Source organism: Electrophorus electricus, chromosome 1, assembly GCF_041902795.1.
Source record: "Electrophorus electricus isolate QZ-2024a chromosome 1, ASM4190279v1, whole genome shotgun sequence".
Classification (NCBI taxonomy): Eukaryota; Metazoa; Chordata; class Actinopteri; order Gymnotiformes; family Gymnotidae; genus Electrophorus; species Electrophorus electricus.
The window spans coordinates 29,062-45,291 of record NC_137497.1 but is presented as its reverse complement, the minus strand read 5'-3'; the positions used below and the strand labels follow the sequence as shown (position 1 = coordinate 45,291).

Genomic DNA, 16,230 nt, shown 5'->3' with positions numbered 1-16,230 from the left:
ATTAATGTTGTTGGGGGTTTTTTTGTGTGTGTGGTTTCTTCTTCAGTGTCCAGGCTGTCCTGTTTTAAGCAGTGTGCTTATTTCAGCTACATTGAATGAGATCATTCCAAATGACCTCTATAAGGCTTCATATAATAAGCGCTGTTAGCCTCACAGATGTACTATATCTGTAGCCTTTAACAGCAGGCTACGCTTCACACCAAGACTCTGCTGCCCTCAGGCGGTTAGCGGAGGAGATCACTAACCTGTAGGAGTACCTGGAGAAAGAGGACATCAAAAAGAAGCTTCTGAGCCAAACCAATGAGGAGCTGCTCTATAAATAAAATATAAATATCTGTAAATTATGTAAATAAAAGGAAGATGTGGTTGTATAGTGTAGTCATTTTATTATAAATAATCTCATAATAATCTTATCTACAAATTCTTAGACATTTACATAGTAACATTCACTCATACACTCAAATTCCATATCATACATAGAAAACGTCCACCTCATCTATTTTATAGGTTTTTCCTGATCAATAAAACAACAACAACAAAAAAGAGAGAACAGCACCCTCTAGCGATGAACCTCAATTATTTCAAGCTAACTGTAAAACATGGCTAGGTTAAATCGGCGTTAGCTTGCGGCTAGAACAGAAAATGCTCAGATTAACTTGTGTCTCATGGCACACAGCTGAGTTAAAAATTAAACACAATGAAATCAAATTAAATTGACCCAGCTGCAACAAGCTCAGCAACCACATTTAAATTCACTGATTGGTCAGTTAGCCAGGCTATACAAAACAGGCTATTGTTAGAAATTCTGCACATGTGATCGTAGCTTCACATCTCACACTGCTTATAATTATAAGATAACAGAAAACAACTCATCTACATTAAGGCCCAGTACTGAAGTACTGAGTACATATATACAGTATGTAGAGATAAGGCCCAGTACTGAAGTACTGAGTACATGTATCCAGTATGTAGAGATAAGGCCCAGTACTGAAGTACTGGGTACATGTATCCAGTATGTAGAGATAAAGCCCAGTACTGAAGTACTGAGTACATGTATCCAGTATGTAGAGATAAAGCCCAGTACTGAAGTACTGAGTACATATATACAGTATGCAGAGATAACAGAATTGAGAGGTTATAAAAATATACATTTCTAACAATAAGAATCGACGCATGTGTACAGAAGATCTATCCTCTTAATGTACCTTATGTCTGTTTTTATGTATTTGAAAGGCTGTCAAACAAGGTTTGAGCTACACACAGGCATCTGTCTTCCTTTAGATACTGTACTGTACTAACCCTAACCCTAAAGATACTGTACTAACCCTAACCCTCTAGATACTGTACTGTACTAAACCTACCCCTAAAGATACTGTACTGTACTAATCCTAACCATTTAGATACTGTACTGTTCTAACCCTAACCCTAACCCTTTAGATACTGTACTGTACTAACCCTAACTATGTTAACTAACTGAAACTCTAGTACTTATTGTAGGGTATTGTTTACTGCACTGATGTTGACTGGTCCTATGTTGACTATCTGAAACTCTAGACCTTATTGTTTATTGCATTTATTGTTGTCTGTAGAGCTTATATATGTTTTGCAATTCTAGTCATCATCTTATATGTGTTTTGTACTTCTAGGTATCAGCATTGATCCCTGTATTTCAACAGTCTTCTAGTTCATTGGTATATTGGACTCTGTCCTACTGTACTGTACGAGGATACATTGTATGACTAAATGACAAAGCACTTTTGTAAGTTGCTCTGGATAAGAGTGTCTGCTAAATGCTATAAATGTAAATAAAGTAAATTCATTTAATCATTAGAACTTAGGCAAAGTAATGGTATTGTGTACAAATATGAATAATGGCTATGTGATATGATCTTGCAGTGGCTTAACATTGTCAAAGAGTGTAAACAAAGATTCTCTTAACATGATTTTAACAGAATTATTTTTTCAAAGAATGTACACCATCTGAGCTCAGCTTGTGCTGCTGACAGCCAGCAGGGGGCCTCAGCATGGCATTAGGAGAGCAGACACTCCCAGCCCTGGGAACCCCAGTACCCACGATCCTTTAAGATAATCAGCACTGACTGTGCTCATCTGATGGGCTCTGTATTTAATCCCACACGGACAATAGCCCAGTGAGTCAACTTTTTAAAAAATTATGAATAAAAGCAGGCTGGCTGATATGTAGGGCCACTGTAATTAACCCTGAAAGAAGGATATATGCTGACCAAGTTAAAGTAGAAATCATTTAATACAAACTGAAATTTAACATGTAGAACTGTGGCCACTCTGGAAGACTATGAGTTCAGTTCTTCATAGTTGTATTACAATTCATTTATTTCATTTGCTTTACTTTACCAGGAAGTCCCATTGAGATAAAATATATATATATATATATATATATATATATATATATATATATATATATATATATATATATATATATATATATATATATATATATTTCATAAGAGAGACCTGGCAAGAATAGCAGCCATCCAGACAAATAACATTTCTGGAAAGCCAGTGGAAGTTTGTTACACCATTTGGGAGCCAGGACAGTTTGTCTTGACTTATGTCTTGACTTGTTTCTTGTTAATATCTGATGTGAAATCAGCAGTTCTTTTAATCCCCTGTGAAAACCTTCTGGACAAGAAATATCATTTATATATTAATATATTGTGTCTAAAGCTTTTTATCCAAGCCAGTATCCATGTGGCACTGTGATCAGTTCTGATCTAATTGTGATTCATTGTGTAACGAATGGCTACCCTCATCTCTCTGTTTTTCTTTACTTCCTATTTGTTCTGTTCCTTGGTATTGTTTTCCATGCCTGTTATTCCTTTCACCTGTGTCTGGTTTTGAGTTAATTAGTTCATACATTTAAACCCTGTCTGGTTCCAGGTGTCTCTGCTGTTCATTGAATGTCTGATTATCTGAAAACCTTTATCTGGCTGGATGTATGTTTCTCCGAGTTCTGCCTAGCATCTTTGTTATAGCTGTTTCCCCTGTTTGCCTTCGTGTGCTTTTGGTTTGTGTTTCCTAGCCTTTGTTTATCCTAGCCCTTTGTTTATCATGTATCCTTGTACTCTTCATATTGATAAACTGACCCTGGACTTCTGACCCTAATGGCCATGACTTTGGATTTGCACCTAATAAATCTCGCTTTCCTCCACACATGCATCTGCCTCCACATGCCAATAAAACTGTTGGGTCAGTTCTGATCTGACTACTGTTTAAGTTTGGTGAGTATCATAGCGTTAAGTTTGGTATGCCTTGTGTTTCAGTGTTTCAGTGTCATCATCATGAATCATGATCAAGTCAGTATGTCACATTTAACAAACAAATACCTCAGCAGGTACAACAGCTGTCTGTACTTTCCACAAAAACACACCAAATATCTGCCTACTGTTAAGTGTAGTAATACTGATTATCATACATGTTTTATATGATCAGTGCAATTTGTGTTATACACTCTTCTACATGCAATTAAGCACTTGCTGCCTAGATGAATATAAGTGATTCTGTCAATATATACTCACCAGCCACTATATCAGGCACACCTGATCAACTGTTCATTAATGCAAATATCTAATTAGCCAATCAGATGACAGCAAATCAATGCCTTTGGGCATGTAGACATGACATGCTGAAGTTGAAACTGAGCATCAGAATGGGGAAGAAAGATGATTTAAGTGACTTTGAACATGTTTATCACGGTTTATCACCTGTTGTCACGGTAGGCTGGTCGTCCAGCAGAAGGGACACGCCCACTCCTGCTCAGGACTGCACAACACACCTGCTCCTCTCACAATCACCTGATTATTGACCTCACACATCTGTTCCTTATTTTCCTCTTTTATTTAAGCTCATAGGTACCTGAAGTCAGTGCTGTGCATTATCAGACTACAGAGAGATTACCAAGCGCCACTGAAACTCCGACTTCTCCATGTATTTTCTTTTCCTTTGTTTTGCTCTGCTTATTGTCATGGACAATAAAAGCCTGAAACCTCGCCTCTCACTCCTTCTGTGCTGTCCAAGTCACATGGTATGGCCTGCCGCGTGCAGGGGGCGGGGGTAAGGGGGTGGGGGGGTTTATTCCTATTTGTAGCCACACCCCTGTAGCCACACCCACCTGTACTGGGTTAATCGTTAGTGTTTGTCAGTTTATTTAAACCTCCGTCAGTGCGTACCTCACTGTTGGTCGTTGTTTGTTAGCATCTGAGTATAATGTTAATGTCCATGTTTGTGTAGCCCTTGTTAGTGTTTGTATAGCGTGTGTTTACATTACAATCTTAATCGTTAACGTTTAGTGTGTATATATTCGCTGTTACAGTTATTTGTGAGTGCCACCATTGTCCTAAATGTTCTTTGTCCTAAATGTTTCACAAAGTCGAGAGAGTCTGTGCATCCTGCTCCACGCCCTGCGGCACTCGGGCATTCGTTACACCATCCCTTTATGACCACAGTGAACACATCTACTGGTGGATACTTCCAGCAGGATAAAGCACTTATCATGAACCACAAATCATCTCAAACTTGAAAATGACAAAGTATTCACTGAACTCAAATGTCCTCCACAGTCACCAGATCTCAATCCAATAGAGCACCTTTTGGATGTGATGTGACAGGAGATTCATATACATATATATAATGAGTAACTGCAGTAAGAAATGTAGATATATTCAAAATTGTAGTAAAGTACACACAGTTTCCAGAGAAACAGGACATTTCTGACAGAGGTCCTTCATCATCTGTTTAAACAACGTGTTTCTGAATTAGTAGGAGGTGGAGCCAGTTTATATATGAAAAAGTATCTCTTTCTCTACATATATATATATTTACATACTTGAACACGTTTAGTAACATTGTGGTAACAACTTTATAATGCAACATTGTTCCTACATACACCTTTACAATGCACCATTAAGAGCTGTGTTCAGTGCACACAGGTCTTTTTCCTGGAACAGGTGTGTGGTCTTTACTCAGTAGTTTTATGCATAAGAGGGTCTCCTTCTATACAGGGAAGTTTGCTCTTGAAGAAAAGATGCTTTAATTTGTTTCACACCAACAGAAACACAGAGAAACACAGAGAAAGCTACACTGGATAGATTTTTGAGGGATGTAGTAAAATAAAGAACATGAATGGTATTTGTAAGAGGAAACATTCCACTGTGTTTGAGGTTCAGTGTTGAGCACTTGGCTGGTAGACTGAAGGTCTATACCAAAGTCTGGTCTATGCTTCCTGTTTGTTTTTCTATACCTTGATGACACTTTTAAATGCTCTTGGTTTTCTCTTAACCATCTTCATGAGACAGTCACTTATGATGCTTTTTCATTATACATCTTCACAAATGCAGAGCACTTATAAGGTGAGGAACTAAAGTTCTGAAAGAAAACTATTTAGTGAGGGTGCATCTAAAATTGTGTGTTTTGAAAATGAATTAAAATATAGACTAACACCCTTCCAAAATTATACTGGTTTTAGAAATCAAATGGTGTAAATGTCTAAAGCCACATGGAAGGAACTATAGTTCACAGATCCAGCCTGCCTCGTATGAGCAGGGGATGTCATTCCACGTATTTAGAGAGACAACTTCATTGAGATAAACAGCACAGTCTTCATCTTTATGAGCATCATTGGGTTCCCCTTTCCTCCAGTATCTGGAATTAACACACAGAATACAGCACACAGATTCCAACACAGATTACAGCTCACATATTACAGCATTTTAATTTGTTTTAACCACAAAATGGCACCAGTGCATAACAGCATCCTTGAGATTGTTTTCAGTGAGTTAATCCACCTTGCATGCCATTGAAAAATGACCACAGGTTGTTAGAAAATAAAGTGTATGGGTGTAGTCTACACTCACAAATGTGTGAACCGTCATGAAAATAGGGAAGGTTGTTTTACTCACACAGTGGTTAGTCGTGACCCATCCACCCACTTCCAGTTCCCCTCTGTTTGTGCATCACTGAGACCAATCCAGGTATATATGTTTGCCTCTTTAATGAACTCCTGGAGGGAAGGAAAATATCATTAGAATAAGGAGATTTGTGCTGATAGTGTATACATATAATCTAGATTACTCAGTCTATAGAATGTAGTTGAATTAGGAGATTTCTAGCAGATCTGAGGGTCTTCTCTCCACTCCCCTTACCTGCTCCTCTCTGCTATTTATGATCACCAGATCTGCTCCCATCTCTCTACAGTACTGCCTGCTCTCAGCCCAGTTCTTTCTCCCATTAGAAAAGTAGTAATAGCTGCTTCCAAATTTCTTCCAACCTTTAAAACACCTCTCTTCAAAAAGAAAGACAGTGAAGAGTGGTGTGACTGTGATCTATTTCAGTGCTGTTTCATTTACAACTGTCTTTTAGCAAATAATGCATTTTCATCAGTAAGTGTATATTTTCCATTGTGGTACTACTAATTTTATTCATCCTCACCCAGTTTTTGCTGAATTGCATCTCTTTCCATAGTGAGGTTATCATAACTGCTCTGTAATTGGTCTCTCTCTAAAGTCAAATTATTGTTAATGTCCAGTAGTCGGTCTCTCTCCTTAGTCATGTTGTCATAGCCTCTCTGTAACTGGTCTCTGCCTGAATCATGTTTTATTCCCAGGCCGATGATAACAGCCAGTAGGAGAACACACAGCAGCCCCAAACACACTGCAGCTGGGTTTCCAGAGCATGCCTGCCTCCCCTCAGATGCAGCCTCATAGCCTGGGAGAATTACAACAGCAAAATGGTTAGACCTCCTCTACTGCTTTTCAGATTCTACTGCAATGGTACAGTACTATTCAAAAGTCTGGACACACCTACTCTTTGTTTATTTTTCATATTTTCTCCTTTAAAACAAAACAGGGACGGTATCACACCAATGAAATAACACATATGTGATTATGCTATGATAAATATTGTCTATTGTAGAGTTTGCATCATTTGAAGTAACTTTCCTATACTTTGATGGTGGTGAGAGAGTTCTGAAGAAAACTATTTGCTGAGGGTGCATCTCTTTTAAAAATGATTTTATATATAGGTTATTTTATGTGGCAGAAACTTCAGGTAATACTTCCTCTTTCCTTCTTAACCCACAACTTCTGTCTATTAGAAGCCTGAAATGTTGCTTTGTTTTTAAAAACATCATGTTCCAGTTGTCTGCATTGCAGATGTATTTCAATCTACATCAGACAAAATCTAAAACACACTTTTAATGATTTAAGTGTTGTAATAGTTCTTTGATGATTTAAATGTTTTAATACTTTTATTTACTTTTATCTAAAAACAATTCTTTTTTTTCTGCTGCAGCACAACCAAACATTTCAACCATTCATTTCTTATGTTTTATTAAATCTTGTCAATTTTTTGAAGATGCACATTATTAGGGAACTAAATTAGAAATTAGGCAACTAAAAAATATAGTTAATTGTCTCTTTGGTTACAGAGGGATATAGATCCTAAATATTCCTCACTTTGTTCTGCCTTTGATTCGGTGGTTGATCTGAATATTTACCTCGTTTCTGTAATTTAGTGTCCTGGCAGGATCTCTCATGCACTCTTGGCTGGTTCTTGTAGTCATCTATGTTTGTATAGATGCTCTCAGGGTCTACATATTTGTTATCCTCCTCCATGATGATAATCGCTGTTAGATGTGGGTTCCAAGGCTTCTGTGGGAAGGTTCGTTAGGATCATATCATGTGACACTGAATGAGCTTCTGATTATTTTATGAAAATGAGGGAACAACATTGATCTGTGTGCCTCGACCACATCTAGGACTTCTATATGTTCTCTGTATATATAGGTTTAGGTGTACCTCAGCAGAAAGAGAGAATACATTATTAGGCGTGTCCAGGTATGAGGGTGTGTAAATTAGGGAACTATAGTGTGCAGTAATGGACTCCAGCAGATCTAGCTATGGTAGCACAGCTAAAAGGAAAGAGCCAGAAGGAACCACAGGCATAAGGGCACCCTGGAACATCAGCACTCCACCACTCTGTCAACAAACTTGAGTGACAAAAGAGAGGTGAAGTGACAGCATCATAACATCCTCAACATGGGCAGTGGTAGCTTAGTGGTTAAAGTATTTGACTAGTAATAGAGTCACTTGACTAGTTTGCCAGTTTAAGCCCCACTGCTGCCAAGGTTCCAGTGTTGGGTCCCTTAGCAAGGCCCTTAACTCTCAATTGCTCATGTTGCACTCATCATAAGTCACTTTGGCTAAAAGTGGTAACTAAATGCTATAAATAGACAATTTCAAGAACCTCCCAGTTTACTATAACTCTCAATGCCCATGGACCCCCAGATATACACCTTTACCTAAGATGGGAAGTAGTTAAAAAAATGCCTGACCGTAAAAAAAAATTTCAGCCTAGCCTTAAATATTGACACTGTGTCTAAATATTGAACATTCACAGGAAGGTTATTCCATAGTGTGGGAGCTTTATGGTAAAAGGCTATGCCCCTTCCAGTAGATGTTCCATCATTAAAGGTGTCAGCTTGTTTAGTCGCTCATTTAATTACTAAAAAATTATTAACAGGTGATGCTACGAAGTAGTTAACTTGAGTTTAGATAGAAAGAACTTTGTTGTTCCCGACTGGCATTAATGGCAGGTGATTATGTATAATATCAAATCCAAGCCAATCCATGTGATTATATAGACTCAGTAGTTCAAACACATCTGTGAGTCATGGGCACCAGTGATGGTTCTGCAAAATCTGATATTAACGACTAGCAAAGCTACTCATTTATTCTGTGTTCTGTGTTCATTCTGTAGTTTTTAACTGTGATACACCTGCCATAAACTGACATTACTTTATATCCAAAAAGAAGAAATTGCTGGAAAGCTGCTGATGGCTTAAGGCAATGAATTCAGTAACAATTTCTCAGGATTTAATTACAGAACTGAACATTTACATGTTGCTCTTGTATTGATTTAAAACATATTTGACCTTGTATGGGGACTATATTCTATACGCTTCAAAACGTTATTGGTTAACATCATCTGTTTATAGACTGTGTTTGGCTGCCAAAGCCTTGTGAAGTGTTTGAGGTTTCGTCCTTATTGTACTGGTAAAAGATTCAAAACAAAAGATTCAAAGCCAGGGCCAAGAAGAAATTATAGCAGACTTAGGGTTAGCTTAGGGTTAGGGTTTGACTTAGGTTCAAAACTATGCAATACAGCAAACAATACTCTTGTCATTAAAAAAAAGATTTTTGATGATGATCAGTAATGATGTTCAGTCAGTAAAGTTCTGCAATAATATGTTTAAAAGAATTGTTTCCATTTTTAGTGAAAACAAATAAAATGTTGTAAAGGATGTAGATGGCTATGGTAAGGAGGACACAGAGTGCAGCCCTGCAGCAACAAGGAGACAATCATCCAGGCTAAGGAGCAGAACCCCGTTACAGTGGTATGTATAAAGAATGAATGAAGGGATGTGAATCCACTTGGACATGTTTTACATGTCTGTATCTGTTGAACAGTTGAGTACTGCCCTCTGATTACAGGAAGCACACAGGAAAGACAATGGAGGTAGTCCCACCCTGTCTGATTCAAGGGAAGTAATGAGCCTGCCTGAGACTATTAGAACCATTTGGAGGATTAGGTTTAGGGTTAGATTAACCATTATACTTTGAGGGTTAGGGTTAGGGTTAGAGTAACCATTATACTGGAGGTAGGAGTTTTTTAAGACATAAGTTAAGTGGTTGGAGAATGATCTAATGTATCACTAAGGGGGAGGGGGGTGTCCTGAGTGATCATTTTTGTTTTTGGTTTGTTTTTTGGTTTTGTTTTGGGAGGGGGGTTGAGTGATTTTTAAAAGTTAAATTCTGTGTGGTTAAGAGAATGTCTTCGACCTGCAAAGATTTGGTTTATTTACCTTAGCACATTTTAATACACATGATACAGCACAAATCAAGCTGCCACAAGAGATTTAAAACAGGCTAGTTCTATCTGCATCTTAATCACAGTTGCCTTTATTACCACCTTTAGGTTGAGATTGGTTTTAAATTTCTAAATAAATTTACATTTAATCTTTAGCATCTTACATAATATCAAATTATATTTGAAACTATCAGCAAAGTTTAGAACTACTGCTCAGTCAATATCTACACTTTCCCCAATAAACTATTTTTGCATTTACTGTAATTTACAATCTTTTTGGAAAGAAATCCACTAAAGACATTTTTGCTGCCGCTTGTGTTTGCTCAAACATAACCTATAACACATTGCTCCATCATCTGTCTCTGTCCTTCATACACACCGACCCGGCTTGAATCTGTTTGGAGGTAAAATGACAAAGATTCATCAAGAAAGGAAAGATAAAACACTATTAGGAATATACAGGCATTTATAAGCATGCAACAAATCTGGGGTGTTTACAAACCATTTCTTTAAGTCAGAAATGCGAGCGACAGAAGCAAGCGTTGGATCAGTGAGGAGATTATTTCTTCGGACACACTTAGCTAGAGAAAAACAATTAAGTTAAAAGCATAAAGTATGTGTAATGTTTGCATGTATAGCACTGATAAATATTAGTGATGCTTCTATGGTTGTTTATATTCTCATGCTGTATCATGACTGGCTGTTAATCTCTAAGGTAATGGATCATAAGGCCACAGTGCAGCGGAGAGCTGAATCACGGTATGTGATGTTACATGTGGCATTACATTGTCCAAGTTTGGTCAGTTCTGATCTGATTACTGTGTAAGTTTGGTCAGTACCGTGGCATTGGTATATCTTGTGTTTCAGTGTTTCAGTGTCAGCATCATGAGTCATGATCAACTCAGTATATCACATTTAACACACAAATACCTCAGCAGATACAACAACTGCCTCTATTTCCACAAAAACACAGCAAATATCTGCCTAGTGTTAAGTGCATTAATACTTATAATTGTCATACATGTTTTATATGATCAGTGCGATTTGTGTTATACCCTCTTCTAGATGCAATTAAGCACTTGCTGCCTAGATGAATATAAGTAATTCTGTCAATATACACTCACTAAATGTTTTGTAGGGTGCAGTACTGAGGACTGTGTGGTTATTACACATAGTAAAATGTGTAAATGTTTTGTAGAGTGCAGTACTGAGGACTGTGTGGTTATTACACATAGCAAAATGTGTAAATGCTTTGTAGGTTGCAATACTGAGGACTCTTTGGTTATTACACATAGTAAAATGTGTAAATGTTCAATTTCTTTTCCTTTTTGTTTCTTTTTTCTTTAGTAGCCAAGTTTGCTACTTTTATCCACCATGAATCATTTGTGTTAATTCTGGCTTGGTTGCATTGTTATGATTGTTATTACAGTGCTACTAGTAAACTCAATACTCCTCTTGGTCATTGGTAGAATCTTAGTGATTGTAGTGAATGTTTTTCTTATCTCTGCTTATTCAATTAATATCCCTTAGTTATTATGTCTATGAGTCAAGAGTGACATTATAATGTTTGGTAGACAAGAAATAATCATGCATTGAACTCACGACTTCCATGAGTGGAGACTAAATTATTGATCATTTATAAATCAAATAAAATTAATGTTTCCTGTTAATTAGGATGGTGTTTCCTATTATTCAGGATGGTGCCCCAATTAACCTTATCAACTGTAACTGACAATTTATTAAAAGTGTTAAAACCGCTACAGTGTTATACTACATTTATTGTGGAGTATGCATTTTAATTAGCACCAGGTTGTGCTCTCATAGGTACAATGCCAGGAACTCCTCTATCCTGCACTTGACAAGCTCCTAACCCTAACCACAGTTGAACACGCAGAACTTAGAAGTCAAACAATATAAAGGTAAAGTAGAAGATGGGTTAGGGATTGTAGAAAAAAAGATGTCCGACGACTCTAAACAACAGTCAAACGCACAAACTAAATAGGGCAAAAAATAAGGAACCTAACACACATACTGGGGAGCGCACTGTCTGGAAATTAAACAGTGACTAGGGCTGTCTGCAGAATGCACCCCAAAACTCACTGAGTATGTTTTCAGAAACGATGACATTAGTTACAGGAAAACTGACTCCAAAAGTTATGCATACATGGTCCTAATTTAGTTTTTGGTTGATGCTACAGCAACTTTTTCATCAACTAGCAGCAATCAAAGAAGGTCCCATTTCAGGTGCAATTATTAATTCTGTGGGAGTAAGTGAGTGCCAGTTTTGTTTCCAAAAACAATCAGATGCCTGTAATCTGTTTGAGTGATCCAGATATTGCCTTTTCTGCCTGACTATATTGCCTGACTATACACAACCTTGTCATCTATACACTCATGAACATTCAGGGACTGCCATCAATATGTGTGCCAAGCAACACAATGGGCAGCTCAGGCCTGTGGCATACCTTTCCAAAACCTTAGATGCAGTAGTGCGAGGCTTAATTGCCTGACTATGAGCGGTGGCAGCAGCAGCTATTACGATCACGGATGCAGAAACAGTTGTTTTATCACATCCTTAACTTTCTATACTTAGAAGGACAGCTACAAGGCACTAGCTCATCCACCGTTTGGTAAGTCGGACCACGCTGCCATCTTCCTCCTACCAAAATATAAACAAATGCTGAAACGGGAAGCTCTGGTTCAGAGGGAGGTTGCGCGCTGGACAGACCAATCGGTGGCCGCTCTGCAGGACGCTCTGGATGACGCAGACTGGGACATGTTCCGGCGCAGCACTGATGATGTCAGCGAGTTTACGGAGGCAGTAGTGGGGTTTATTGGGAAACTGGTGGACGACATGATTCCAAGAATCACCATCAAGAAGTTTCCCAACCAGAAGCCCTGAGTGGACAGAACCATCCGCGAGGCTCTGAACCCTTGCACTGCTGCCTACAATGCGGGGATCATCAGCGGGAACATGGACGAGTACAAGTCTACAGCATACGGAGTGCGCAGGGCGGTGAGGGAGGCGAAGCGGCGCTAGGAGAAGAAACTAGAGACACAGTTCCAGCAGAGTGGCTCTAGATCCCTGTGGCAGGGAATACAGATGATCACGGACTACAGGAGCCCACCCTCCGGACTGATGATTGCAGATGAGTCTCTGGCAAACCAGCTGAATACATTCTTCGCTCGCTTCGAGGATACATCTAGCAGCACCAATGCTAACAGCGCTAGTGCTAATGCTAATGCTAGTGCTAGTGCTAGTGCTAATGGTAATGGTACTATCGGTGCAGCCAACGGTGCATGCGCAGAGCCCACTATAGAACAGCGCCCTCTCCTCATCACAGAGAATGACGTGAGGAGAGTGTCTAAAAGGGTGAATACCAGGAAGGCGGTGGGACCAGATGGTATCTGCAGGTATCCTCAAAGCCTGCGCAGATCAGCTAGCCCCGGTATTCACCGACATCTTCAATCTCTCCGTGACACTCGGTACCGTCCTATCCAGCTTCAAGCGATCCACCATCGTCCCTGTGCCAAAGAAACCTCGACCCTCCGACCTCAATGACTACTGCCCTGTTGCCCTCACATCAGTTGTGATAAAGTGCTTTGAAAAGCTAGTCCGAGACTTCATCACATCTTCACTGCCAGCCTCCAAGGACCCACTGCAGTTTGTATACCGCCACAACCACTCCACTGATGATGCAATTGCACATCTGCTCCACACCACACTGACCCACCTGGACAAAGGGACAGGAAATTATGTTAAAATGCTGTTTGTCGACTACAGTTCAGCATTTAACACTATCATCCCCTCCCTACTCACTACTAAGTTGGAGGATCTAGGACTGCATACATCCCTGTGCGACTGGATCTCCAACTTCCTAACAGACAGACCACAATCGGTACGGGTGGGCAACTGTGCCTCATCCACCCTTACCCTCAGCACTGGAGCTCCTCAGGGTTGTGTCCTAAGCCCCCTGCTCTACTCACTGTACACCTATGACTGCACAGCCACTTCCAGCTCCAGTCAAGTTTGCTGACAACACCGTTGTCATGAGCCTGATCTCGGACAACGACGAGAGGGCCTACCTGGAGGAGATTAAACACCTGGAAAACTGGTGCCAGGAAAATAATCTCCTCCTAAACATCAGTAAGACAAGGGAGCTGATCGTGGATTGCAGCAAGAAGCAGGAGCGGCACTACCAACCTGTGAGGATTAGTGGAACCACGGTGGAGAGAGTAGTTTCAGGTACCTTGGTGTTCACATCTTGCAGGACCTGTCCTGGTCCCGCCATACCAACTCCCTGGCAAAGAAGGCTCGTCAGCATCTTTACCACCTCAGACGCCTAAGAGACTTCAGACTGCCCTCCAAGGTACTGCGGAACTTCTACACCTGCACTATCGAGAGCATCCACACGGGGAATATCACAGTCTGGTTTGGGAATAGCACCAAGCAGGACAGACAAGCACTCCAAAGGGTGGTGCGTTCATCAGAGCACATCACTCGTACAGAACTTCCTGACCTGCAGACCATCTATTACAAGTGGTGCCAGACCAAGGCCAGGAGGATTGTGAAGGACCCCATCCATCCCAACAATAGGCTCTTCTCTCTGTTGAGGTCAGGGAAGCGCTTTCGCTCCCTGAAGACCAAGACAGAGAGACTGAAGAGGAGCTTCTTCCCACAGGCCATTCGGGCCCTGAATCAGGAAACTGATAAACTGTGGGGACTACCACCACCATGTAGCATAACTATATATATATATAGATATTCTATTACAACCATGTAACATCAAAACTGTAAATATGCCATTTTCCAAAATGGATCTGTACATTCTATACATTGTGTACATATATATATACACACAACCATATACATTGTACATTGTGTATATAATCATAATATACATATATTGTACATACATTGTTAATATATTTTTGTACATATATAGAATATATATTTCTCTTTGCACCCGTTTTCTTTTTCCTCAGTTTGGACAGAGCACGCTCAACCATTTCACTGCGAGTTATATTGTGTATGACTATGTATGTGACAAATAAACCAAACTTGAAACTTGAAACTTGAAACTTCACACCAGGTGTTAGTGATTCTCAATATATTATCAATACAGCACATGACGGCACAAAGACGAAGAGGCTACAAAAATATTTTGACATGCTCAAGCAATTTAACTATTAAAGCCTCAGTCAACAGCATAATACTTACATCAAATGCTATCCTTGCCTGAGTTCTTAGCTGAAACATATGACTGTTCAAGAGAAGTTGTGGAACAATCTGCAAGCAGATTGGATCTTGACCTTTAGAATTATGGGACAAAGTGTTAATGGTTGATGGTTCCTGTTCTAAACCAGGCAATGGTTTTTCTTTGTGGTTATGCTGTTTGATATTATTTTTAGAAGCCCAGGCACTTCCCTAAAATTCAGCACAAGCAAGTTCAAGTTCATGTTTTCCTTTTTGTTTCTTTTTCTTTAGTAGCCAAGTTTGCTACTTTTATCCACCATGAATCATTTGTGTTAATTCTGGCTTGGTTGCATTGTTATGATTGTTATTACAGTGCTACTAGTAAACTCAATACTCCTCTTGGTCATTGGTAGAATCTTAGTGATTGTAGTGAATGTTTTTCTTATCTCTGCTTATTCAATTAATATCCCTTAGTTATTATGTCTATGAGTCAAGAGTGACATTATAATGTTTGGTAGACAAGAAATAATCATGCATTGAACTCACGACTTCCATGAGTGGAGACTAAATTATTGATCATTTATAAATCAAATAAAATTAATGTTTCCTGTTAATTAGGATGGTGTTTCCTATTATTCAGGATGGTGCCCCAATTAACCTTATCAACTGTAACTGACAATTTATTAAAAGTGTTAAAACCGCTACAGTGTTATACTACATTTATTGTGGAGTATGCATTTTAATTAGCACCAGGTTGTGCTCTCATAGGTACAATGCCAGGAACTCCTCTATCCTGCACTTGACAAGCTCCTAACCCTAACCACAGTTGAACACGCAGAACTTAGAAGTCAAACAATATAAAGGTAAAGTAGAAGATGGGTTAGGGATTGTAGAAAAAAAGATGTCCGACGACTCTAAACAACAGTCAAACGCACAAACTAAATAGGGCAAAAAATAAGGAACCTAACACACATACTGGGGAGCGCACTGTCTGGAAATTAAACAGTGACTAGGGCTGTCTGCAGAATGCACCCCAAAACTCACTGAGTATGTTTTCAGAAACGATGACATTAGTTACAGGAAAACTGACTCCAAAAGTTATGCATACATGGTCCTAATTTAGTTTTTGG

The 16,230-nt window shown here is 39.2% G+C and overlaps 1 protein-coding gene and 1 long non-coding RNA gene across 2 annotated transcripts; both read right to left on the bottom strand.

Annotated features, from left to right (window-relative positions):
- Positions 1 to 5,004: 5,004 nt before the first annotated feature.
- On the bottom strand, positions 5,005 to 7,679 carry LOC113568909 (uncharacterized). The gene is made up of 5 exons (XM_035525976.2): positions 7,532 to 7,679; positions 6,466 to 6,741; positions 6,180 to 6,319; positions 5,937 to 6,037; positions 5,005 to 5,679 (listed from the first exon to the last, which is right to left on the bottom strand). The coding sequence occupies exons 1-5, from the start codon at positions 7,647 to 7,649 to the stop codon at positions 5,544 to 5,546; spliced, it is 771 nt and encodes a 256-aa protein (XP_035381869.1). The 5' UTR covers positions 7,650 to 7,679; the 3' UTR covers positions 5,005 to 5,543.
- Positions 7,680 to 9,957: 2,278 nt separating this feature from the next.
- Positions 9,958 to 15,215, bottom strand: LOC118241491 (uncharacterized). The gene is made up of 3 exons (XR_014126632.1): positions 15,125 to 15,215; positions 10,406 to 10,484; positions 9,958 to 10,297 (listed from the first exon to the last, which is right to left on the bottom strand). It is a non-coding gene; the product is annotated as an uncharacterized LOC118241491 (long non-coding RNA).
- Between the last annotated feature and the right edge of the window lie 1,015 nt (positions 15,216 to 16,230).

Excerpts from the sequence above, each read along its gene's own strand:
- LOC113568909 (XM_035525976.2), bottom strand. The coding sequence starts at position 7,649 with ATGGAGGAGGATAACAAATATGTAGACCCTGAGAGCATCTATACAAAC. Across the intron at positions 6,742-7,531 it reads CACTAAATTACAGAAACGAG|GCTATGAGGCTGCATCTGAG; the intron begins GTAAATATTCAG and ends TAATTCTCCCAG. Across the intron at positions 5,680-5,936 it reads GGGTCACGACTAACCACTGT|ATACTGGAGGAAAGGGGAAC; the intron begins GTGAGTAAAACA and ends TGTTAATTCCAG.